Source organism: Podarcis vaucheri (genome assembly GCF_965113315.1).
Source record: "Podarcis vaucheri genome assembly, chromosome: 7".
Taxonomy (NCBI): domain Eukaryota; kingdom Metazoa; phylum Chordata; class Lepidosauria; order Squamata; family Lacertidae; genus Podarcis; species Podarcis vaucheri.
Genome location: NC_138765.1, coordinates 28,929,470 through 28,955,970, shown reverse-complemented (window position 1 = coordinate 28,955,970; position 26,501 = coordinate 28,929,470). Strand labels below are relative to the sequence as shown.

General features: G+C 44.0%; 2 protein-coding genes across 3 annotated transcripts; both read right to left on the bottom strand.

The window, feature by feature from the left end:
• Positions 1 to 7,208: 7,208 nt before the first annotated feature.
• GPN2 (GPN-loop GTPase 2) lies at positions 7,209 to 16,597 on the bottom strand. 2 transcript variants are annotated; one of them, XM_082231942.1, is made up of 6 exons: positions 16,463 to 16,597; positions 14,164 to 14,601; positions 12,294 to 12,450; positions 10,980 to 11,140; positions 9,308 to 9,438; positions 7,209 to 7,916 (listed from the first exon to the last, which is right to left on the bottom strand). In XM_082231942.1, exons 2-6 carry the CDS (start codon positions 14,578 to 14,580, stop codon positions 7,844 to 7,846), a joined length of 939 nt encoding a protein of 312 aa, XP_082088068.1. In that variant the 5' UTR covers positions 14,581 to 14,601; positions 16,463 to 16,597; the 3' UTR covers positions 7,209 to 7,843. The 2 variants fall into 2 exon arrangements, with proteins under 2 accessions (XP_082088068.1, XP_082088067.1); XM_082231941.1 differs by lacking the exon at positions 16,463 to 16,597 and adding an exon at positions 15,746 to 15,795.
• Positions 16,598 to 18,892: 2,295 nt separating this feature from the next.
• On the bottom strand, positions 18,893 to 26,434 carry GPATCH3 (G-patch domain containing 3). Its single transcript, XM_082231723.1, has 7 exons — positions 26,043 to 26,434; positions 24,933 to 25,360; positions 23,656 to 23,836; positions 22,681 to 22,740; positions 21,282 to 21,403; positions 20,877 to 21,004; positions 18,893 to 19,189 (listed from the first exon to the last, which is right to left on the bottom strand). The coding sequence occupies exons 1-7, from the start codon at positions 26,410 to 26,412 to the stop codon at positions 18,976 to 18,978; spliced, it is 1,503 nt and encodes a 500-aa protein (XP_082087849.1). The 5' UTR covers positions 26,413 to 26,434; the 3' UTR covers positions 18,893 to 18,975.
• Positions 26,435 to 26,501: the final 67 nt, after the last annotated feature.

Here is a 26,501-nt window from a genome sequence, read left to right as displayed (position 1 = left end):
ATTTGACTTTGACACTGACACACACACACACACACACACACACACACACTGTTTTTCCTTCAAAACAGAAGTGGCGCAGCTTAAATATGTGTTGTTGTTTAAAGTCTAAATTAACATGCAGTTTGGGCCGTACATTGATCTTAAACATTGTGATGGATGAGAGATGAGGTACACATGCATGTAACATATCTGTAACATATCTGGGTGCGTAAAAAGATTTAGAAATGTAGAAGGATTGGATGTAAGAAAATGATTGGAAGCCAAAGTTTATAACTCTAATTATTTCTATTGGAATGTTTCTGCCTCATCATCACCACTCAGATCCATCAACTGTCTGCTACTAAATCCCATGCTGTGGAGGCCACACAGCAATTTTTATGTTAATTATATTAAATTAGAAGTAGTCTTATTTAATTAACCTATGTATATCGCCCTTGAAAATACACCCACAAAAGTTACAAGGTCTGCATAACATTTTATTTGCTGGTTAAGAGACTAGTAGCCCACATTTCCATTCTAGCCATGGAGGAGGGGAAGTCATATTTGAAGCACATTTAACATATGTTTAAAGCACATGGCTTCCCACAAAGATTCCTAGGAACTGTAGCTACAATTCCCAGTATGTACCCATAACAGACTGGGGGGGGGGGAGTCATGTGCTTTAAATGTGCATTGGATGTGCTTTAAATGTATGCTGTGGATCATTTGCCCTCTCTTCCACAGTCAGCACACAGAATTACAGGCAACGACCTCTTAGCAAGCTGGTTTTTTAAAAAGGTCTTCTACAAGGTGACTGGTGGAGGAGGGACAGTGCTCTATCCACTATCTCTACCAGGCTGTTGAACCCTACACTGATCATGCATTTGTATGTTATTTTTATTAATACAGTCAAACCTTGGTTGTTGAACGTAATCTGTTCCGGAAGACCGTTCGACTTCCGAAATGTTCGACAACCGAGGTGCAGCTTCCGATTGTTTGCAAGAGCTTCTTGCACTCAAGAGGAAGCCACGTTAGACATTCAGGTTCCGAAAATGTTTAAAAACCAGAGCACTTACTTCTGGGTTTTCAGCGTTCGGGAGCTGAAACATTTGAAAATTGAGCCGTTCAAGACCCGAGGTTTGACTGTATATGCATTTGTATGCACACTTTCCCATAGTATATGCATTTGTATGCACACTTTCCCATAGTATATGCATTTTTGTACACGTTCCTTGGCTGGAGAACTGTACTTCAAAAATTGGAGAAAGTGAATTTTTAAGGATGGCTGTGTTTTAGTTTGTGTGCTGTTTCAGAAAGTGCCAATTAGGTAAGTTTACTTTTAAATCTGAACTGAATCAAATTTATCCTCCATTCCTACAGAGGACGGACAGGACAATCTCACTTTGAGCAATCACAGAGAGTAGCAACAACCCACTCACTCCCCTGACTATAATTCCTGGTCACCTACCCTAAACCAGACACTGCTCAGCTCCTGACAACTTTCCCCCAGCAATCTGTTTAAAAGCTGCTCTGCCACATTTTTTTAAAGAACCAACAATTTTGTTCCATTCTGGTTCAAGTGGACCCGGTCTCTTTTGTACAGGACCAGCTTGTCCCCCTCACAGAGCTACAGTTCCCAGCATCCTTAACAAACTCTAGTTCTCAATATTCTTTGGGGCAGGGGGTATATGCTTTAAATGTGTAGGGTGCACACAGCCTGAATATTTAAATCAAAATGAGGCCTGCTGCATTCAGGGGCCTTCCTGATTCTTCTGCCGAGTTGGGCACTGGACCTCTGCCCCCAAATCCTGCCTCTATGGTGCCAATGACACAAAGGTACAATGCAGCACATTGCCTTTCTTTTCACATAATGCAGCGATAGCCTTTGAAGCTGTTGTTAAAATGATTACACACCTCAAATATATCTTTAACTATAAACAAGGGAGGTGGCTGGGCTGATTGCTATATTAGAATTGGGGTGTGCGTGCATACAAGCATGGCTCTACTTTATGTGAAATTAAATTTCTGTGAAATTAAATGTTGGGAAGGGCCATAGCTCAGCGATAGAGCATCTGCTTTGCATGCAGAAATTCCCATGCTCAAATCCCAGCATCTGCAGGTAGGACTGGGAGAGGAGCCCGTCTGAAATCCTAGACTGACTCAGGGTAAGGCAGCTGCCTCATCTTTGGGATGGTACGTTGATTCTCAAAAAGCTATGATGCTGAGAGCCTTCAATGAGTTAACAGGGAACAGCTGGAGCAGAGTTGCCCAATTGCAAGATAGACTGTAGCAAGCCAAGGAAACGCTAGAATTGCCACGGGCACCCAGAACCTCAAAGCCGGTTTAACGGCTTCTCTCGAGAGGCCCACAGGGCGATTGGGCTTGCTGAAAAAGCCGTTACTAAGCAGTTTGTGTAGGGTGGAGGATCGGGGCATCTCATCACGCAGGCTACCAAACAGCTGCCGCTTTGCAAACAAAGCTGTTTGCTCCAAGAGTGCCGCTTGGGTGGTAGATATGGAAGAGGAGGAACAGAAGGGTGAACGCTGGGGAACTGAAGCCAAGAGCAGGTGGAAATCAGCTGCAAAGCTCCACCTTGTTCCCATCTGGAGCAGATTCAAATATCCCATTCCAGCCCCAGTCTCCAAGCATTTTCAATTTACTTATTTGTCCACACTGCAATAGTTTAGAGGTGATACATACAAAGACTGGCTGACCAGTGCTGGGCCACCACTGATTTGGGAGGCCATTAAGGTTATAACAGCTTCCCTTGCAAGTTTCATCACAGTGCAGAACTTTGATCCCAGTTATTTGGTCTTGATTTAGAGACTCATTTCTTTTTACATTGTGATGGCTTTGAAACATCCTGTCAAGCCTTTTTTGTTTCAAACACTTCTCCAGGAGCCTTTAATTACACTATAATAACCCATGGATAGGCACTAGTATTTCACAATTAGTTGAACCGCACTAAAGGGCATTGAAGCACATTAGCTACGTATAACTTTAATACATTGGCAAACAAGTGGCAGCATTCAAAGTATGATAAGGAACAGCAATATAATGACAACACACTAAAAGTGCAGTGAGGTGGAAATAGGAGTCTATTACAACTCATTAATTCATTAATTCATTTCAGTAATATATTTGTCACTTTTCAGGACCAAGCCCACAAAGCAATCTACAAAGGCAGCTAAAACAATATAACCTTAGGCAGAGTATGAAGCACTGTGTGGATACAGACATACAGATAGCTGATACTGAATTAGATTTCCAGATTCTCCTAAAGACAAGCAACAGCAAAAAGAACTGATGGGCCCAAATGAATGTTAACTCGAAGAGAGTTCCAAAATTGTGGGGACACCACCATGAAAGGCCCTTTCTCATGTGCTTCCCAGCCTGCTACTAAATTAATATGCTACTGGGATGATGAACCTAGGAAGCCAATTTCAGGGCTGGGAAGGGCCATAGCACAGTCCCTGGAATCTCCAGGGCTGGGAGAGAATCCTGCCTGAAACCCTGGACAGCTGCTGCCAGTCAGTATAGAATAATACTAGCTGGATGGATCAGTGGTCTGACTCAGTATAAGGCAGCTTCCTGCATTTCATGTCTCCCACTTTGAGCTCTTTCAGTCTTTATAAGGGGTAGGCCTTGACCTTGCCAGCTACTGTTACTTTACTGCCCACATCAGCTGCTGATGAGCCCAGTGCACAGGGGTGGTGTGTCCCGCTGCCTTGTCCTGTTGCTGCCACTTGTGCTGCCCACCTCTGCCAACTCTAGAGAAGCGGCGCTGGCACTGCCGCCGATTTTGAGCAAGACCTCATCGATTTTGGGCAAGATCTTACACACGCCGCAATATATGTTGCACAATATTGGTGTGGTCTTGGCCAAAATTGGCACTAGCACTGCAGCGGAGGTGATGGGGCAGGCAGGGTGCTTATACTGTCTGAGGCAGGAGCCTCACCCCACCTAATGATTGTGCTGGCCCTGTCAGCACATACCCTGCATAGATCACTAAAACATGGAGGAGGCTCAAAGGCAGAGAGCTACTGAGGCCCAGCCCTGCCCCATCACACCTGTGAACCTGCCGCTGAGGCTGGGAGAGGGAAGAGCCCCGGCGTTCTTGCAGAGATAAAAGGCACTTGGGGAGGAAATCTAAAGTGCCATCTGAAGCAAGGGTTGTGTCTATAGAACAATGTGCAAATCCCATAAATGGGAAATTTGCAGAGGAGGCAGCGGCAGCAAATGATGCCAACACCTTTGGGAGCCTTGGCTGGGAAGAGCTGGAGGGCTGGTCTCTGATGCACACCCCATAAGGCTCCCAAGCCAAGAGGTTTCCACGTGCTGTCACACCTGGGCATGGACATGCAACATAAGGTGGTATGCCACCTGAAGCCTCAATCATGCACAGCATTTCCGTGGTGATGATGCAGGCTGCCTCTCAGAAAGAGTTGCCACTGGTGTGGAAAGGAAACACCGTGTGTGATCCTGGGGAGGCCCAACAAAAGCGGCACAAGATGGCTGCAGTCATCTTGAACAGGAACACAATATGAACAGGGACACAATATGGAGTTGCCTCCTACTAAGTCAGACTACTTACTAGTCCGTCCAACTCAGTATTGTTTACAGCAGGGATGGGGAACATGGCTCCAGATGTCTCTTTGGACTAAACTCCCATCATCCCTGACAACCGGCCATGCTTGCTGGACCTAAAGGGAATTGGAGCTTAAAATCATTTGGACAGCCATAGGTTTCCCATTCTGAGTCTCTGGACTGGCTGTGGCTTTTTTAAAATTGATTTTTCAATTTTTTTATTTTATTTGATTTATATACCACCCTTTGTCATAAGACCTCAGGGTGGTTTACAGACTTTGGCTTGCTATGTCTCCTGTCAGGGCCTCCTTCAGCATCCCTCCCCCGCTCTCAATGTCCTTTCTTTGTGCCAGTTGCTTTCTTACCACGCTTCCCTCTCAGGCCCAATTTCTTATGCAACTTTTTCACACAGTAAAGTAGCTGTGAGTTAACAGAAAAGAGTAATTCCCTCCTGCCATTCTGGGACCGTATTAGTGAGCTGAGGTATCATAAGCATAAGGACAAAAGGGAAGCCAAGTGATTTCCAGAAGCTTCTCCTGAGGAGAAGCTATTGGGTTTACCTCAGCAACCATGTCCTTAATCCTGTTTCACCTCATTGGTGTCAAGGACAAGAATTCACTGACTGGGCAAATACTTATAAAGAGATCTAAAAATTGCTTACAGCATTAACAATGATTATATACAGGCTTTAAAAAATATCCACAGTAATACCCAAGATCTACATTGAGACCAGAAGGCTCTTATCAGCAACAAACACTCAGAGATTGTAAAAACTGCAGCCTCTGCCATGTTAGAATAGATCTAGCAAGGCAAATGTATCTGTTCTTACATGCTTAGTGTTTGACTTTCCACTCTGAGGTATGATAAAACACGTGATTGTAATGATTTCAGCAGGCTGTGTATGTCTCAAAACACATCAACAACCGAATTTTTATTTTTTAAAGTAAGACTCAAGACAGTTCTGCAGGCTTGCTTCTCCCCCTCCTTTTTTTTTGTTAGGGATCCCCATTCATAATGACACGGACCATGAGAACAAGCCTAAGGCCATCTTTGTCCGCAAAGTTTTGTGCTGGAGACTAGTTTCAGTCCTAGGCACACCCAGAAGTCCTCCTACCTGTTCCTTGCAACAGCAACCCCTTGTGGCACCAGTAAAGCTGTACTCCGTTGAGTGGAAGAGATGCTTCTCCGGCAGGAGCACTCTTGCCAGATCCTTGCTGGAGGAAGCCAAAGTCCAACATCCTGTTCTCACAGTAGCCAACCAGATGCCCATGGGAAGCCAGCAAGCAGGACCAGAGTCCTGTCATTCCCAGCAACTGGTATTCAGAGGCATACTGCCTCCAACAGAGAAGGTAGAACACAGCCATGGTTCACTTGCAGGATCACCATAACTCACATATGCCCATTCAATCACTTTGATATGAAGAACAGGCATTCTAACAGGTGCCACAAAATACCCATTAGTGCTGCAGGACTGAGATAAGCTGCACCTGCTAGAATTCTCTCTACACCATTTCCAAAGGAAGGAGCCAGCATACAACAACCACATTACAGCTTATCAAGAATTTCAGTTTTCACCTGCAGTTTGAATCCTGGTAACAGCTTCCTGGCCCAGTGTGATTTGAATTGTGATAATGGCTTCCTTTCCCACTATAGGTGTTAAGTGATTTAGCAAAGTTTGATAATCAATTATTGCTGTGGTCATGGTGCTTTTTTTTTTTTTTTTGCTTTCTTTAAAGCTTTACCTAGTAAAATTTACTATAACTGTCAGAGATTTTATTTTACATTATTCTATTTCCTTTCCATCTGAACTCACTGTTCCCATCCCATGAAGTGGGACTCTAGTCCATGAAAGCTTCTTCTGTACAATTTAGGCCACAAATATCTAAAAGACTGCCTGCTTCCCTGTAGACCCCATTTTGAGTATTAATACCAGCAGAGCCCTCTTGGTAATTCTACCACACACAAATGTTTGGTGGTTGGAGTGGTAGCTCAAGAGAGAGCATTCTGTGGCAGCTCCTAGGTTAAAGAATTCCCTCCCAAAATAGGCATGTCTGGCTCCTTCATTATATAGTTTCAATTGAATGCTAAATGTATACCCTCTTTACCCTGGCCTTTTGACACTTGAGAAATGTTTACAGGACCCACTCTATTTCTGTAACTGCAACTTGTTATCAATTGCTGTTAATATTAAATTTTACATGGCTGCAACTGGCCCTGAGACCTTATGGTAAAGGGTGAGTAAGAAATTGAACGAAATAAGAGTAGTAGTATCAATAATGATATATTTAAAGGTGTCTTAAGTGCACAGTGGTACCTCAGGTTAAGTACTTAATTTGTTCTGGAGGTCCATTCTTAACCTGAAACTGCTTTTAACCTGAAGCACCACTTTAGCTAATAGGGTCTCCTGCTGCTGCTGCTGCACCGCTGCTGCACGATTTCTGTTCTCATCCTGAAGCAAAGTTCTTAACCCGAGGTACTATTTCTGGGTTAGTGGAGTCTGTAACCTGAAGCATATGTAACCTGAAGCGTATGTAACCCAAGGTACCACTGTATATTGTTTCTCTTCCATGCAGTTATTGTGGGTGGGGCAGGAAAGCAATCCTCATACCAAAAGAAGAATACCAGACATGGATATAGACACATAAGTCTGAAACAGAGTGTATGGGTTGAGCAGTCCCTCCACCAGAAGGACTCTCCTAAAAGGCCAAGGCCAAAACCTGGCATTTACAGGGGGGGGGGGGTTCACAACAAGTGGAGTCAGGAGGCTTTGAGGGTGCTCCTGTCCCTAGTGCCCAGCATCACTGCTTGTCATCTCCACACTTTGAAATGCCAAACAGAGGCAGAGCATTGGCGGCCGCAGAAGAGAAGACAGTCAAGCTCTTATGCAATTGTACAAAGTTAACAGAATCCCATGCTTCTCAATAAAACAACAACAGAGCGGTTACACTGACAATCTTTGGTGCAAACTTCTTTCAGGCAGCAGACTTCTATTACTTTTGCCATTTCACCGGTCATCTTCTGTGCCTCACAACTGCCCATACCGCAGCTCACTGCTAACTTGTTTTTTTGGTGGGGAGGCCCCTCTTTGTCTCAAGCACAGAGGCTCCCAAGTACACCAGAAAGAAAGTTAATGTGTGGGAGGAACCTAAAGGCACAAGCTGAATCTTGGTAGTCCATATCTTGCAGGGTACTTCTTCAGCTTCAGGTTAATACACATGGGAAGCCAACTTGGATGGGAAGAGCTGTCCACCTGCAGTGGACAGTTGCAGCAGGCATGCTACACATCCATGGTTTCCTGCTCCACAGTTTTCTCCTGCGGCTGCACATACTTCTCCTGGACTGCTAATGTGCTGGTTATATGTGAGTTAAGGGGAAATAAACAGCAAGTGGTGGCTGATGCTTAGAGTGTGTGTGAGAGAGAAAGGAGCACAGATCTCTGTTTGACTGCTAGCTGACAGTGCAATTAATGTGAGGACATTCCATCCAAAAGGTACAGTATCGGAAGCAGCAAACAATACAAAAAGGAATTTGAGCTACACGGAACAAGAGTGGGAGAAGCAATTTGTCTCGATCAGAGGTGGCTACCCGGCAGCCCTCAGGCTATGTCCAGCCCACAAAACAATTTTATCCAGACCCCAGAGGTGCTCAGATTTTAATCAAAGAGTGGTAAAAAGTTTGCCCACAGCTCATAAGAAATTGTTTTCAAAAGCTACGAGAAAGAGAGTCAGTATTACATCATCTTTGGGCTTTTGCTCTGCTTACTGCCCTAAGGGTTAGAAACTTACTAACATCTGACCGGACATGCAGAATATGGAGTAATAAACCACAGCTTATGGATTGCATCCATGCTGGCAATCTCACATGCAGGATGTAGGTGGGTGTATCTTGGTGCTCCTGTATATCAGCCTGGTATCACCTACATTGGTTCTACATGTATTAATTCACAAAGCCCTAAAAAAGTGGGTCCAAAAGGCCCTTAAGGACTGCCTGATTCCTTACTCTCTACTTCAATCATTGAGATCCTTCAATGGGGCACTTCTATTGGCTCCTCATGCCTCTGAGTTTCGGTTGGCCTCTACTTAGGGACTGGGCCTTTAGTGTGACAGGACCTGCCTGTGGAACTCCCTGCCAGTAGAGGTTCATCAGGAATCGTCCATACCATTTTCAGATGTCTTCTGAATACAGGTCCTGCTTTGCTTAGATAGGCCTTTGCAATATGATTTGTTTTCTTTTTCACCAACCAGTATTTACTGATGTTATAGTGAAGTTTCAAATGATGTTGCTTTCACTGATTTTATTATAATCTTGCATACTGTATACTGCCAAGATTAGATTGTAAGAAAGTGTTGATTACTTCAATAAAATAAAAATAAATAAATGCTATCGATATTGACACAAATGTAGCTTATTTCCACAATCACAACACACCTTTGAAACTGGGCTGGAATTGTAGAAACAGGCTTATTCATGCACATTGGACAGGTTTGATTCATAGGTTTATACAGTACAGTGCTTCAACAGCTTTATACTATGAGGCAGACTATAAATTTGTTAAATGAATAAGATAAATAAGTAAAACTTCCATCTGATCAGATACCAGTGCCAATGGTAGTGTAAACTGACCCTCAAAACTGCAATATAGTTATGGGCATGCAGAATTCCCCCAGATGATTATTTCTTGGGATGCATAAATAAGACTCAGTCTTGCAGCAGGGAAGGGGAACACAATAAAAAAGGATACGATGTGAAGTGGAAATCGGCTCCCACTGCTGCAGACATCAGGGCTTGAAGGCTTCTATGCTCTGGGTCTCCAAAGCAGTAGCCATTGGCTTTGTCCACCGCCTGCATCACACGCTGCATGCTCTCCTTATCCTAGGAAAATGGACACGTTAGGGGCTGAAATTAATTTCTCTTTCATGTTCCATAATGCTACTCACTGGGCCGGTTAACACACGGCATGTACCATCACTTGATTTCTCACCACTTGTGATTTCTCATCACTTGGGACTCCACCTGGTTTGGGTCTGATGAGATATGGAAGTTCTACCTGTGGATTTTGAATTTTAGTAGCTCATTCACACATGCACGTTGCACCTTGATGCCGCAATCATCAGGTGATGAAAGAAGAACATGTGAGCTAGCTTACAGGCAGACTGCAATCCAAAGATCATCTTTCAATATTCCCTTCCCTTTCAGCACTTTTTTGGTTCACTTCCAGTTTAGCTGGATTCCCCATCAAACTTCCATGATTCTTGCTCTAATATAGGCATGCCTTTCACAGATAAGCAATGTCACATGGTGCTTCCTTATATGTATTTTTAAATCATTTGCCTGTTAGTTCCATGCCCTAGCTCCTGTATTAACAGATGTTTTCTTTTCAGCATAACTGAGCGTAAATACATATATTCATTTATATAGCATATTAATACATGTGGGAGTTTTACTTTCCTAGTGACAAATAAAAGCAGTCCAGCTCCTTTCTATATTTTTAATTCTCTTTGATCCTTTCAGCATCACTCTCCAATCTGGCTAGTATATGCAAACGCATTGCCAAATTATCATCTGTTTCTTCACTTTCTGGAACATAATTTAAGCAAACTTCCCATTTTAAACTGTGTATCTGAAGAAGTGTGCATGCACACAAAAGCTCATACCAAGAACTAACTTAGTTGGTCTTTAAGGTGCTACTGGAATGAATTTTTTTATTTTGACTATGGCAGACCAACATGGCTACCTATCTGTTCCTATTTTAAATTTAGTGTATAGCAATACTTAGCATTATTAAATAGTGCTTTAGAGCACAATCAGATACTCAGGTGCAAGCTTCACTGAGTGAAATAGGGCTTTCCTTCCAGGTAACTGGGCACAGGATTGTGTATTTGCAGGCAATTACAAACATTATCTCAATACTTTTTACAGTGGAAGTGGGGAACCCATGTCCCTCTAGATGTTGGTGAAAAACAACTTCCACCATCCCTGACCATTGGCCATGCTGGCTGAGGTTAATGGGAATTAGAGGCCAACAACATCTGGAAGGCCACAGGTTTCCCACTCCTTCTTTACAAAAATCCTGAGCCTGAAAGACAGAAGCTTGCTTAGATCTACCAAGTGAGCTCATGGCAAAGGCAGGATTTGAATTGGAGGACTCCTGGCTTCCCAGTCCAGTGTCTTAGTCACTAAACTATATTAGACATTTATTTCATGTAATTTAATAAAACACATTATTATTTAATGCTACAGCAACAAATTACAGCCAATATCTGAAATGGAAAAGCCTATAAAATCCAGATCCTGAAAGACGCTGTTTACATTTTCCAGCAGGAAAAGGAAGTAGTCCAAACAGAACCTAAACTGAATGGCTGCCTGCTCCCCAAATGTCAATTATTACTTTCCTGCTGATTTGGCTTGGCTACCTGGACATTGAGAGGGACAAAGGAAACCAAGCTGTAGTCTTCAATCACTTCCACAAGCTTCTTGTTCAAGTGTTGGTAGTTCTTGAAGAAAGGATCTGTAGCCAGGTGATCCACTAGATAGGACAAATCAAGAACCTCTGTGTAATAATCGAGATTGAAGGCTGCAAGACAAGAAAAGACAAGTCTCTAGCAAATTCAGGAACAAAAGGTGCAGATAAAGCCAAATCACATCACTCCCTACCCATAGGCTTACAATCTAAAATAGATATGCTATGCATATATTAAAGGGAAGTCCACTGGAGATCCCAGTCTCCTGTTAATGCCAAAACTCAAGTTTTAAAAGTGGCTTCCTAAACATATAAAGAGCTACCTTGGGAACCTGGGATCCTGCAGAGATTGCTGGACTCCCAACTCCCATCAGTCCCAGCTTGTATGCCCAATGATCAAGGGTGATGGGAGCTGTAGTCAGCAGCACCTGGAAAGTCTTGGGTTTCTCTTCTCTAATGTAGTGACTAGAATCTAGCCCAACAGTGGGGAACATTTAGCCCCCGAGACACTGCTAAACTACAACTCCCATCAGCCTCAGCAAGCATGGCCAATGGCCAGGACTGATGGGAGTTGTAATTCAGCAATATCTGGAGGGTCAAAGGTTCTGCACTCCTGGGCTAGCCCACAGCTGTCTTCTCTAACTGGAGCTTCTCTCTAGGGCAAGCATGGGGAATGTCAGGTATGGGGATTAAATGAGGTCCTCCAGGTCTCCCTATCTAGCCCTTGGGGATCTCCCAGGCCACATTCTCTCTCCAGCCACACCCCTCAATGGCCTTGCTTTGCACTCTCCTTGTGTGTTTTTGCCTGACTAGAATGGGCCCTTAAACTCTGACAATGCTTCTTGCTTGCCTGGATGGAGGATAGGTGGGTGTATTTAAGTATGTGTAGAAACAATCCTATGGTGCAAAGATAGAATTGACGTTCTTTGCTCTGCTCGCTTGTGATTCTTGCCCAACCACCACTAGTATGTGGCTCCTGGAAGGTTGCCTAGAAGGGTATGTGGCTCTCAAGCTGGAAAAGGTTCCCCTCCCTTGCTCTAGGTTAGAGGGCAATTGTCTTTTCCAGAACCTGCTGTCTCCGTTTCTTTTCTCTGGAAAGGTAGCAACCAAGCATGTGGGGCAGGTGCTTTAACACTGAATTATGGTTCATAATTCTCTCAGGCTACAGGATCTGATTATCCACAACTTCTCACTGTCACTTAGTAAAAGGTTACACCCGTCTTCCCTGTGGCCATTCATTCAAGGACCTCCTACTGATGGCTCTCACCCAGTTTCCCATACTGCTCGATTAGGTCCATTTTGGAGAGGATGTTGATGTGGGGTAGCTCTACGTGCAACATGGTGGAGAGGGAAGTGCAGAGAATGGAGATGAACTTGCCGGGGTCTGTACAGTAATGAGAATCCACTAAATGGACAGCTGCCAACTGTGCAAAGAAGAAACAAGAGAAGGATGAGAATCAGTGTTGTGTCAAGTCTGGGACATCCTGACAAGTTAATGGAGACAAGTAATCGCTTAAGGCAGAGGTGGGGAACGCGTGGTCCTCCAGAAGTTGCTGAACTACAACTCTCAACATCCCTGATTATTGACCATGCTGGCTGAGGCTGGTAGGATTTGTAGTCCAACAACATATGGAGGGCCAAAGCTTCCAAAGTCTCATTGTCTGATCCAACTGATAAATATAAGTAATATTACATAGTGACAGTAGTACCGGTTTAGGAAAACCATTGTAGTGGAAGTTGGGTTGCTTACAGAGTAAGTAAAGAAATAGCCCTGTTTCCCCTCTAAAAGCCCATAAACCAGCTGCATTGAAGCCCCCCACCCCAGAATCTTGCAGGAACATGATCCTACCGGAGAAGCCAGGGATTGAACCTGCAACCATTGGCATGCAAAACAGATGCTCTACACTGAAGCAAAGCCCTTCCTCATGTAAACCACACTCCATCCAGTTTACCAAACAGCAGGGTAGGGTGGGGGGAGGTTATCCAATAATGGTCTTTAGTCTACAGCTAGACAGCAGCAAAAAAAAGAGAGGCAACTGCACCTTAACCAACCAGAGATCATTATTTGATATTTATTATTGTTTTCCGTGAGGTGACCAGTCTGTTGAACCTAGTGGTGTTCAGAGAACAGCTAGAATGGGTTATCTCATTCCTGATATAGAGGTTCCATCTTGTGCCTCCACCTAATCAATGCCTATACAGTCTCTGTGTAAGATTATTAAGAGGTTTAAAGCCAAGTGCCATCATTACATTAAAATCAGAGAGCTGTACCTTTTCATTTTCATCTGATACAGCTACTTTAGTCCTGATACTTCTCTGGAATCTGAACACTATAGGAGGTTGGATGCAATTAAGCCAGCTGAAGCTAAATCCAGACATGGTGGGTGGTAGATTTTTTTAAAAAATCTTCATAAGGTGTAAATGGCCATCAAAACTGAAATAGGGAATACAAGAGCCCAGGACACTTAATCCTAAAGCCCAATTCACACATGAACCTTTACAGCATGGTAGCCAGTCAAAAACATAGCTGCATGGAGGCATCCAAGCTATTCAGATGACAACCACCCCTTTCAGCTCAGGCAATTTTAACCAATCAATACAATCCACAGAAATAAAGCAGTTGCAATTGGGTAGTTTGAACCGCCTGAACCATTTCACTCAAATGGCTTGCCACATGAAAATGAGTTGTAAAAGGCTACTATGCTACATAGAGCTAATGTGCATTGGAGCCAAATCTGGCTTGCAGTTTGGCACCAAAGGATGCTCTCGCTCCCAATACCCATTTTCCATGCAAAATTCTACCACCTAACATTGTTTTATTTTTCTGCACCAGGGGCAGGAGAACTTTTTCAGCCTGAAAGTCACATTCTCTTCTGGGGGGTCACATGCCAGGGGCAAAAGTGGATAAAGCAGCAAGTGTGACTTTTACCTTGGTGCATTAGGCTAGTTTAACACACTCTCACCCACCCTCTCCCTTTCCAGGCATGCGTAATACATTATTAGAATTCAAGTGCACATTGCCGCCAAGCAAAAACTGTAAAAGAAGCTTAAAGACGAGGTGGTGCAGTGCAGGGAGAGTCCCAAGGGCGAGATACAAATGCTTGGAGAGCTGCCATCCCTCATCTCACCAACCATACCCTGAAGTTCCACTTAGCAAGCTGAGCAAAGATGTTTCTCAATGAACTATGATGGGTGCAAAGCTCCACTTGTCCCGGGCAGTCAAATAAGAAGTAATGCCCCTTAAACTGGGCCAGTTTCTCTTGCAGCCAGTCCAAGTTGGCCTCCAGATACTCCATGCAATAGATCAAGCCACCGTTGGGTCCCAGTTTCAAGTTCTCCATTACATCGGCCAAGGTGATAAGTTCTGAGATATCCACAGCGCACTGGTAAGGAATCCCTTCATTGGCTGGGTCCAGGTTCACCACAGCTACTTTGCGCCCAATTGCAGAAAGAAATTCCTGCATGCCAAGACAGTAAGTTGTTTTCCCTGAACCAGGAGGCCCAATCACTGCCTGACCAAAGGCTACTGTGGACTGCTTCTGGCTGTACGACATGATGCAACTTTTGTTCTTTTTCTAAAAAAAGACAGCAAAATGTCAGAATATATGGACCATTTCACACAGTATTTAGGAAGCAAACATGGGTTTGTTATCAAGCATATTCTCAAGGAAAAAACTGATCCAATTCTGATCCAATTGGTGAGTGTACTTCCATGACACCATGTTTGCTACATTTACAAATTAAGGGCACTTCTAAAAAAAGAACCCCAACAACTGAAGTGTACACCTGAAACAAAAATATTTCTAAGGTAATATCAGGTAACTACTGACTTACAGAGAGACTGATACAGTAATGAGAGCAAGGGCAGCCAATGTGATGACCTCCAGACGTTGTTGGACTACTACTCCCATTAGCCCCAACCAGTATGGTCAGTGGTCAAGGATGAGGGGAGCTGTAGTACGGCAAGATGTGGAGGGCACCACAATGGCTACCCTTGATTGTAATGTTAGACCAGGGATGTTCAGATATCTGAATTCAAATATCCAATTGGGCCCCAAAGCAGTTGATTCTTACTCTGACACTGTTGACACAGTAACTTCCTCCACTACACCTGAGGCAGCAGGATAATTTAGTGAGACTAGGACAGACCATGCGGTCAGTACACATACAGTTGTTAAGTCCTCCAAAGGAGCAGTATTGTCAGGGGAGCTTCGGAGGAGGAGCTGCTGGAGGGAGAGAGAGACTGCCTATGCTGCCCCTCCAGCATCTGCTGCCTGAGGCAGCCACCTCATTTTGCCTAATGATAGAGCTGGCCCTGCCGGTACTGAATTAAGATTCAACTACCAGCCCAGTCGGTACTTCACTCCCCTATGCTGGTGCTTTCTGCAGGAGTGTGCGAAGCTCCTCTACTTCTAAGAGGCTTAGTGGGGAAATGGAGAAATGAGGGGCAATTTGAATAAACTGCCTCGGCCCAGAAGTCGTGCATTTTATGGCTAGGATGGGCTTGCAGGGTTGTGCATGTGGTTGAGGGGCAAGAACTCAGAGCTGTGCCTGGAAAGGAACGGCATTGTTAAGATAGGAGGGCTCCTTTCCATCATAATCAATCCCTTCTACGCTGCCCCTAAATAAGTTGGGGAAGAAATGAACAGAGACACAGAGGGGGCCAGGAGAGAAGGAGAATTAAGAAGCATTCAGAGCAAGCGCAAATGCGTCTCTCACCTCCCGAGCAACTGCAACACGGACTTTTTTCAACAACACACCTTGATTCTCTGTCACAGAGATAGTAAAAAGGTTAGAGTTATGCACAAAGTCTGAACATCGGCTAAAAAACAGATAGCCTTAGCCGTAATCACTCCACTCATTAAAACAGTCTAACTGACTTCTGGTTCACTCAGGTCTCCTCTGCCCACCTCTCCATGGTGGCTGTCAGAGCTGCCAACTGAATTTATTGGGGAAACCTCTGATTGTATGGAGTGACCAGTGTGCCTCTGTGCCACCTCACACAGCAAACCCAGGCCTTGTTTGGTGTGGGAAATGTGGTTTACCACCTACACTTCAGTTTATTTATTATTATTTTTGTTGTTGTTTTTCTTGTGGCATTTAAAATTGCAATGTGTGTCCACGGAGGTCAACAGAGCACGAGGTTTCTGCATACAAGAGGCACTGCATCTGGGTGACAGAGAGAAAGGGGGCCCTTTTTCAAATCAACATTTTCCAGACAACATTAACCCCAAATTAGAAACAATTCCACTCTTTGCTGCTTCCTTTGTTCCAGGGTTGATTAATTGGGGCTTAGGCTTTGGGCATGATTCTTGCATTACAGTCGGACTAGATGACCCCCGGGATCCCTTCCAACTCTAAAGTTCTATTCTATGATTCTCCGTTGACTTCTACGGGCAGTTCCCAATGGACACTCCGAAAAAACCAGAAACAAACCTGGAAGGTTCCTCTGCGGGCAACAGGATGAGCTTCCCTACAATTTTCTTCCTTCTATGGTACAAGCACCGTCGCTTTAGTGCTTGGCGCCGCCCAGGCAGCTTTGGTCGCACCGCTGTACGTTCTTATTTCAATCCGGAGGGGGAAAGGAGTGAGAAACGAAGGTTCCGCGCGTATTTTTTCGAACATGGGACTCCATCCTTATTAACTAAGCGGCGAGCGCCACTTGGAGGGCAGAAGTTGACATGACTAGTGTTTTTGGCGTTCTCTCTGAAGACGGAGGTGGGGCATGGCAGCCATTATAGAGCGCGTGGTAAAAGCCGTGAAGTTTGGAAGGAGTTGCTATCCTTTGTTTACTGGAAAATGTGAAAATGATGAAACCAAATGGCTATGGGAATATGTTGCATTTCCAAACACACTGTGGGTAACCAGTCATCCTCACTTCAATGTATTCAACCCCCTTTCTCCCCACTCTCCATGACCATTCGGTGGGAATAATTGTATTCTAATTGGGGCACCTTTTTGAGACCAGTGGCATATTTGGGAAATGTAAGACACTCATGGGCACCACCAAATACTTACATCACATGGGAGTGGGTGGGATTGTGATGCTCAAAACCTGATACACTTAACAGGCAAAATATCTACTCTCTCCAAAACCAGTGAAACATAATGAAAAAGTAGGCAACACCTCCAGAAGAAAAACCACTGGGAAGGATAGGTGCCCAAGGGCATGTCATTGCAGAACCCTGCAATAGGCACTCTGTCATTATTTAAGGCTACATCCATGGCTCTTAGGCAGGGTTGACTTTTTGCCAGCATTCACTAGGGCTTAACCTCCAAATTTGCTTTGGAGCTGTGCAGCAACTATGCAAATAAGAGAGCCAGTGTGGTGTAGTGGTTAAGAATGGTAGACTCGTAATCTGGGGAACCAGGTTCACGTCTCCGCTCTTCCACATGCAGCTGCTGGGTGACCTTGGGCTAGTCACACTTCTTTGAAGTCTCTCAGCCCCACTCACCTCACAGAGTGTTTGTTGTGGGGGAGGAAGGGAAAGGAGAATGTTAGCCACTTTGAGACTCCTTCAGGTAGTGATAAAGCGGGATATCAAATCCAAACTCTTCTTCTTCATCATCTAAGCATGGGTAGAATGTCTTCCCATCACCCTGGTCAGTCACGTGCAGAAATGGCTGCCAGGACCAGTATGAGCTGACTTCTGGGATATATTTGAAACCCAACGCTTCTCATTTTAGAAATTAAGCAGCGGGTGAAAGATACAGACACTGCCTTCTGCAACAACATTGTACTGTAATTATTGTTTGCGAGCTTTAATCATTGGTCCTGATTTTACCATGCAAGATAAAAGCCTGGCCTGTTGTTTTCTGAAGCTCTACATATGTCTTGTTATACTACAGTGCAGGGGTTTCTTTATGCTTTGCAAGCTTATTTCCCAATAAATGTTTTCTTTATTCACCAGTTAGCACCAGCTGTGTGTTCCCCTCTCCACACACAAACAAGGCGCAAGTGCAAAATGTTAGTGGGATAGACAAAATAGATGCGTGGGGGCGAGAGAATCTTGAGCTCTGGAATGCTGAGCAATTGGTTCAAGGCTGAACTCAATAAAAACACAGAAATGCACTGATTAGTGGAAGGTGAACTGACATGCATCTGATCCATAGATCATGTTCCAAAGTGGTGAGAGCTGCTGTATGGAAGAACTTGACTTTCTTCATAGAAGCCCAAAGGGTTGTTGGCAAGGACAAAATGAGAGCAGCAGAACACACCACACAGGCCACGCTGAGGAACTTGAAGGGCAGGATAAACCATAAAAACCCATTAAGGTTGTCCATGGTGGCTTTAGGATGCTCAACACCACCCAGCACAGACCTGGAGCAGGGAGACCTGGCCTCAAATTACTCCTCAAATATGGATCTCATTTTTGGAGTGATTCTAAGGTCTCATGGGGTTGTTGAGACAATACAATGGCAAAACACTGTGTATGCTTCCTTGGAAGAAGTTCTAAGAAATATTATAGACCACTTTATTTTATTACTCCCAGTCCAGCAAGGTTAAAACAGCACCACTGATAAAGTTGTGGATATTTCTGTATTTATTCATCCAGGAGTCCCACTTCTCTCTTCTCTCCACAGCAACAACATACTCCCCCCACCCCTTACAAACACTGCTTTCCTCTCTTATTTCTTGCTTGGAATGGTTCTCTGCATTAGAGCAATGGAGCATGGAGGACATTATTCTTGATAAAGGCCATTGGTAGCTAGGCATGATGTAACGCAGCACGGATCTTGTGGCAACCCAAAAGAAACACAAGCAAGAACCCTTTAATTTTAGCTTACAGGCACCAGGATGCACCCATATTGATAAAAAAAACCCTAAATAATAAATACTAAACATTTTGCCCTTTATTTGGCAACTTTTGTTAATTAAAAAAAATTTATTTGCAAAAGCAAACATGGCTGTAACATAGTCCGAAAGCCATTCCTGGCTAGCAGCCCTTTCATGAGGAACTGGAATTGTGATGAACACCATGCATGGCATGGCCAAATGCCGCATCTTGGCGATGCTTCATACTGATTGGTAGCTGGCGCCGGAGCAGCTGCTCTTCTGCATCCACAGGATATGGGTCATCATAGATGGTGGAGATGAGGATGCTGTTGTCCCCACGAGGCTTCTTGGGCTTGGTGAAAGTCTGGAGCTTCTCACCATGGTACCTACAGAAAAGCAATAAAAGAAAGAAAGGTTCCATCAGGCACAGGGAGAGAGACTGGACTGCAAAGCCCCTACATCAGCTCTGCAGGAAGACCATCAGGCTCCTCCCTTAGTTATCATCTACAGCAGCCATTCTTGGCTGTGAAGCTGGAAGACCTGCTCTCTGCCATGCAGGTCTTTTCTCACCTGGACTGGTGGACTGGGAGGGCGGGGCCCTGGCTGACTCCAGCTAGAGGCTGCTGAAAAAGCCAAAGACTACCTTGGCTTTCTCTTACTACAGAACCAGATCATTGAGCCTGAGCTTTTACAGCCATCACCTGCCATGAACTACCACCAGAAGGATTGAAAGCAACAAGCAGCAGATTTGCTCTATACTTATATTTTATTTGCTTGCCAATTATGCTATTTTAAAAGTGTGTTTTATATTTGACTTCCTTTAGTAATGTTTCCTTTTGAAATGTTTAAAGTTTTTTTGTTAACTTTGATGCATTGAATGTGCATTCTGTAGTTGACCTCCTTTGTAATGTTTTACTGTGAAATGTTTTAAGATAATATTTTAGTTTTCTGTTAATTATGTTGCTTTGAATGTTTACTTTATATTTGACTTTCTTCTCTAATGTTTTATTCTGGGTTGTTTAGTTGATGTTTTAATGTAGGTTCTAAACAGCTTTGAGATTCTTTTCTTAAAAATATAAAGCAGTACAGTATTGAAAAGAAATAAAAATAAAAATAGAGGGATGAATATGGGACTGCAGGGCCTCTACATTAGCTCTGCTGAAAGACAAGTAACTTTTGACATCTCCTCTCCTAGAAACAGATGCTGCAGGTCATTACAAGAACTCTAAAAAAGAGTGCACTGAGTCGCTTCCCCAGTCCCTTTGTCATTCACAGGGTACATCTGAGGGCAGGGGCTGTCCTATCAACCTCTGTAAGTTGCCCTGGGAGCTTTTTCTGGCTGAAGAGTGGGATTAAAATGCTTTAAACAAAGTCTTCAGAGACACAGCAGAGTGAACTGGAATTTAATTTGACCATTTGTTCGTGGAATCCATGATCAGAATTTAAAAGATGAAAACTTTGCTCAGAGCAGATGCAAGATGAGCAAGAGGCTTACCAGCAAAGGTGTGTTAAAAAACAAAACACAACAGGCCTGAAGAAATGTTCTTGCTTTCATGAAAGATGTCCATGGGGAAATCATTCTGAAATGCTGCAGACAAGGAATTCCTCACTTGAGTTATGATCTAAGTGTTTGGCTCATGAGAGGGCTGTGAAAACAGACTGGAAAACATGGAGGCAACATTTGCCCCAAATTCCAGTGTTTTGTGTTGAGGAGGGGAAAGGGGTGAGAAAAGAGCAGAGTTCCTGGGTCCTAGGTGGCTGCCTGTTCTTACCATCATTTCTATTCACTCCCCCTTAGCCAGTGTACTGTAGTGGTTAGTTTTGAACCAAGACTGGAAACAACTAGGTGCAAATCCCCCACAACAAGTGTCTCTTAGCCTAACCTATCTCACAGGTTGCTGTGAGGATAAAAGGGGGAGAGGAAGACCCATACATGCCACCTAGAGCTCCTTGAACAAAAGGTGGGATATAAATGTAATAATAAATAAATATTTTTATATTTATTTATTTTATATAGGTGGAGAGGCTGAATGTCTCGACTGCATGTATTTTAAAAGGACACTCTTCACTTACCCCAAGCCCCTCTTGCATTTGGGATTCTGGCCTTCGTTGTCTAGTGCTTCAGTCATCCCTGAGTTGCTGCTTCCCAGCCCAAGACCCTCAGTCCAGCCTTGCCTCTCCATCACTTTCCTGCCGATACCCTGGGGAGGAAAAAAATATGTTACTTTAGAGATTATTCTATCAATTCCAGAACAAAGAGGCAATTGCTGAGGACACGTAGCACTAGAACCAGATTGAGAATGATTGGCACCCCCCCAAAAAAGGCCATTATCAGCAGAACCAATACAGCACAACAACCCCCTACCCTTTGTATTAAAAGTACTAACACAGTTCAGATCCCCAGGCTCTTACAATAGGGATTTTTCAAATCAAAATAAGTTCAGATGTTTCTGTGCTCTTCCATTTTTTTATTCTTACCTTGGTGTATTTTTCAAAGTTTCCAATTTGTTGGCTCAGAACAGACCCATCTTCCAAACCATCCCGGAGTCTCTGCTCAAACCGCATCTGGACCAAATCCCGAGCATCCTTGTCACCACCATCTGGAATGAATGGAAACCCTGTTATCATTGTCTCCCCATGAAGACCTGAGCTTAGTGGCAGAGCAAGTGTACGCAGAAGGCCCAGGTTCATCTCTGGTTAAAAAGAGAACAGGCAAAAGGTCTGGGAAAGGACTATAACAGAGACCTCACAGAGCCACTTCCTGTCAAGTAAATAATACTGGGCTTAGGTGGACAAAGAGCCTGAGTGTAAAACAGCTTCAAATGTTCATAGGTCCAGAATCTCTTTTTTAAGAGAGAGACTATAAGAGCAACCACCACGAATTCTTCATTGCAGCTTTGCCACCTTAATACAGTCACTGCATTTTTTAACAGTTTCTGTCTGGTCGATGATCAAAATAAATATTGACTGATTGATTGAACTGTTTCTGTTATACTAAGCGCTGCTGGTTTTATGTTAGTTGCCTTGCAAATTGGCATATAAACGTTTTAAACAACAAGAGGCATTGATAGCATAAAGCGAGTCCTTCCCCTCTCAGTCATCTTTAGCCTTAGCAAGCACAATGAGAGAAATAATAGACTAATACCTGTTATGCTGGGCTCAAGTAAAAGCTTTGCAAATTTTACTAATCTGGAACAGTTTCACTTGCTTGGGAGGAAGTGGGAATCTATTTTGGGGTGAATTTGTTGTCATTCATTTGTAAAAACCAAAATTATGAGGTAGGCAATTCTAAACAGGGCTTGGAAGGGGTGGTGGTGAAGAAAGGAACTGCTTCCTGTTCAGAGGTTGGAGTAGGAAGGTGCCAACCAGGGTAGAGGAGTACGTAGGATGTTGCAAGCCAACCTGCCACCCTTCAGATGCTGCTGCACTACAATATTCAACACCCATAACCTGTGGCCACACTGATTAGGGCTGATGGGAGCTGTAGTCCAACCTCTGGAAGGCACCAGACTGGGGAAGGCTATTAAGCCCACATACTGGGGCAGGATAGCAGCTATGACGATTTGTCATATTACAACTGACACTAGAGCAGGTTCTCTGAAATCTGACCATAGCACAGCAGGATGACTAGCACAAACACACACAAGCTCCAGCACCTTAAATTGCGTCTGGAAGACTGAAGGGTGCCAGTGGAAATGCTGGAGCCCTGGTACAATATGTTTGTGATGCCCCACGTAGGCCAGGAAGGCAAGCCAAGTAGTTGCAGAAGCTAAAGCTTCCAAAATGCATTAACAGGAGCCTCAAGTACAGCATGAGACACTAGTTTAGGTTCTGTCCATTCCTTGCATCACAGATCAACAACCCTTAGCTCAAGTACCTTTATCATAGTAGATGCTCATGTCCACGTCCCAGTCGTCCGCTGTCAGCTCATCAAAATCTGCCAAAAGAAAAGTTAAGACATGAAGCAGGATGTATTGGCTCATTGCAGATGAGTGTTACATTAAGATCATCCTCCCCTTTCCCACATTACAATCATGCTCCTCTTCCATACCCAAAGACTGCAGAATTAATTCTATGCAGGACATGATGAACATAGATCTAGAGTTCAGCATCCTAAAAATCTCAGCCCCATTCCTCCCCTTTTGTACAGGGATTTATTCCAGGACAAGCAGCTCTCACTAATATTTAGAGATGGGGAGAAAGCCCTCTCTCCAGAGAGCTTACTGCAGACATAACTATTAACCCCAAATGTAGCTTTGAAGATTCCCCTTATAATCACCATGACCTAATCTATTAGGTCCTCTTGACCACTTCACCAATTTAGCAAACATGCTGAACTGAGGATAGAACTGCCCTGGATAATTCTTTGTAGGGCCTACTGTAGCAGCAGCAGCAGGGAAAAGAACCTTATTCTTGCCAGTGCCATCTGAGTTCTCATGCTCTATGTTTAGGACATGGGGAATAAAGGAAGAGCAGAGGCCTCGTGCACCAGGAAGGCAAGTAAAAAACACAGTGGTCAATGAAAGGGGGCAGGGAAAGATATCAGTGGACTTGGACCATTGGAGGATAAACAACAGAACAGCAAGAGATATCAGGGGAAGAAGTGACAGACTCCAGTAGAGAGCAAGAGAAGAAGTATGCCAGGAAACAGTATGGCTATGTTCTTGATATTTTTGCAGAAAAGTGTCTCAGACCAGTCCCGAGACATTTTCATGTCTTATTAAAGAGGGGTTTTGCAAATTGTCTATCTGGAGATGGGCCGTGAGTTCACAAAGACTACACTGGTGCACACTCTATCCCAGTTCTCAGCAACAAGGCAGAATCAAACCCAGGATGTGTTGTTCAGAGTTACCTCCTTCCTCTTCTTCTTGCCAGTACTGCGCATCTGTGTAGAAGACCAACCCAGAACCCCCCTTCTCCCACTTCAGTTCAATCTCCTCCTCAAACAAACGTTCCTTTGTGCGCTCCTGGCTGGTGACATCCTCATGCAAAGCCTCGTGCCGCTCCCACTCTTCGCATCTGTCATCGTCATCCTGTAGCAGAAAGGGGGGGGGGGACAAATTCAGCAAAGGTTTAGGCCAGTTTCCCCTCATTGCCCACTTCCTCAGTTTCACTGGGCCTAGTTGTAATAAGCTCACTGCTAAGGGCCTGCTCAGACAGAACTCATCTTGAACTTCTGGAGACGGAGAAATTAGGAGCACAGAAACATAATAGAATGGTTTTTAGAAGCTTATTGTATGTATGACTATGGACTCACTATAGTTCTGCCAAGACCCTTCATTGTGATGGGCAATGTTTTTAAACATTTTTTATGGTTCAATGAATGCCATAAAGTTATCATTATGCACCCAACCAATAGATCCAAAATGTGGAGAGATCTTAAACAAGCAGTAAAAGGTTTTTAAGGGACTGGAACCAGGCTGGGTAGTAACAAGATCTTATCTGTTGGTCATCTCATCTCTATTGTTAGTATCTTACTTGCATTCTTTTACCATACTTTCCTCCCGTCACCCTTTTCTCCACCATGCATGTGTTTATACAATTTGCATCTTAAGAGACCATAGGTTCCTTTAGTGCAAAGCAGTCACCCTTGGCTATGAACTAGTTTTCATATTAAACCAGTCAACCCCCACCCCCTTGCCATAGCCTCAGTTTGGTTACAAAGTATTTTCCAGTTAAGCACCTAGCCTGCAGTGTGATGGGCTAATGGAACTATACAGTTAGAATAAAAGCAAGCTTGGCAGAATGAATAAGGGGGACATTACAAAATGTCAGAATTAACAGTTTTGATTCTCCCAGACGATCATCAATTCTGAGGTTTTAATGAGTAAAATAAATTTTTCAGCTAGAGTACAAGAATTCCAGCACAACTTTTCTACCTAACGTTATCATTATGGGTAGCTGCTACCCTGAAGAATGGGAAGACCTTGATTAAAAATGCAGTCCACAGGCTCATTTGTGTGGGTCACATTAGTTTTCAGATTCATAAAATGACATATTTCCCAACTTGTAAGGATGAATAAGTATTAGCACATTTCCTTCTTCCTTACAAAATAATATAATTACATCTCTAAAATATCTATAAGCACATAGCATGACATTGTGTAATTAGAAAAAACAACTACTTACATCATCCAACTGAGCTTCTGCTTCACTCTCTGGATCATTCAAGTATCTCTCTGCCATGCCATTGCCTTGATTGGCCGTGCTCACTCTTGATAGGTCTCCTCCTTCTGTTATCTCCTCTCCTGAAGCTGTGTAAACTCGTTCCTCTTCTACAATAGTCTCGGTTTCTTCATATGAAAATGGTACATTTCCATACCTGCGAGAAGAGCCAGTTCTGGGAAACTGCAACCGCAGCTTCTTGATAGCACGAGAAGGCATTCTGCAGGCTTTAATGAGATCTAAAAAGACACTCAAAGGAGTTCCCACATTCCCACAGGGCATGAAAGATGGTGGGTTTAGTTCAGGAAGCCGTTTTAAATCATCCTCAGTGAAAGTTTCATTTGAGGATGTGCGGAGCTCCTTTTTAGTCTTATAGGAGAGCGTTTCAGCATCTGTAAAAATTATAAACACAAGGGGCAAGCAAAATCACTTAGCAGTAATCCACCAACTTGTATTACATCAGTATACCGCTTACGGTACATATCTTTGCTTCAGCCTCATTTTATTCTCCCCAGCCAAAAGGAACAAAGTGTTTCCCAGAATGACAGCAGAGTCCATCTACTACAGCAAACACACATGAAAAGTCTTATTCTATTTACAAGACTAACAGTTCTAATGTGGCCATAAACTGTACAGTGGTACCTCGGGTTACACATGCTTCAGGTTACATACGCTTCAGGTTACAGACTCTGCTAACCCAGAAATAGTACCTCGGGTTAAGAACTTTGTTTCAGGATGAGACCAGAAATTGTGTGCCGGCAGTGCAACAGCAGTAGGCGGCCCCATTAGCTAAAGTGGTGCTTCAGGTTAAGAACAGTTTCAGGTTAAGAACGGACCTCCAGAACGAATTAAGTACGTAACCAGAGATACCACTGTAATGGGCTAAAGCCAAATTCGTTAGATACATAAAGACACCATCTCATTGACTTGTAAATGGCGGGAGGAAATGAAATCAATGGTCCCAAAATGCTATAAAACGCAGTACCATCCATAATGCTTTTATTCAAAGCTCAAATGTATCAAAGGTAAATGCAGTGACCACTCCCAGCATCTCTCCTTCTTGCCTCTCAGTACCTTTGTCAAAGGAAACCCGAACCCTTCGTATAAGGCACCGGCCGGGCAACGTCTCTCCTTGCGCGTCGATCCAGCGCTTTCCCGAGTACATACGGACCAAGCGGCGAGACCAGCCGGGCTTCACCGCCACCAGGCAGCAGCAGGTCGGGCCTGGCCGGGAAGGAGCGCTGGGACCCTCTATACGTTCAGGGCGATGGCGGTAATGGAAGCAGAGGAAGCCACCGGCCTCGATGAACTGGCTGAAGTAGAAACGGAGATCGGTGGAGCGAAGCTGGGCCGGAACGCAACTGATAAGGCAATATCGGCCGCCGGGCTGGAGGGACGGATTGTCAGTGGTGGGCACCGCCATCTTGTAACACCGGAAGCGCATCACGTGAGACGGAGCTGGCGTATGACCGTGTCAGCGGCGCAAGGCAATGACGTCACGCCAGGCTCCTTTCCCGACGATGCCAATCATAG

Bases quoted from the DNA above. Each gene is read 5' to 3' on its own strand.
- GPATCH3 (XM_082231723.1), bottom strand. From the start codon at position 26,412: ATGCGCTTCCGGTGTTACAAGATGGCGGTGCCCACCACTGACAATCCG. The intron at 25,361-26,042 runs GTACTGAGAGGC...TAATTTTTACAG, and splicing joins TCGGGTTTCCTTTGACAAAG to ATGCTGAAACGCTCTCCTAT. The intron at 19,190-20,876 runs GTAAGTGAAGAG...GCTTTTCTGTAG, and splicing joins AAATGCAAGAGGGGCTTGGG to GTACCATGGTGAGAAGCTCC.
- GPN2 (XM_082231942.1), bottom strand. From the start codon at position 14,580: ATGTCGTACAGCCAGAAGCAGTCCACAGTAGCCTTTGGTCAGGCAGTG. The intron at 11,141-12,293 runs GTGAGAGCCATC...CTTGTCTTGCAG, and splicing joins CGAGCAGTATGGGAAACTGG to CCTTCAATCTCGATTATTAC. The intron at 9,439-10,979 runs GTAGCCAAGCCA...CCATTTTCCTAG, and splicing joins TTGTCCCTCTCAATGTCCAG to GATAAGGAGAGCATGCAGCG.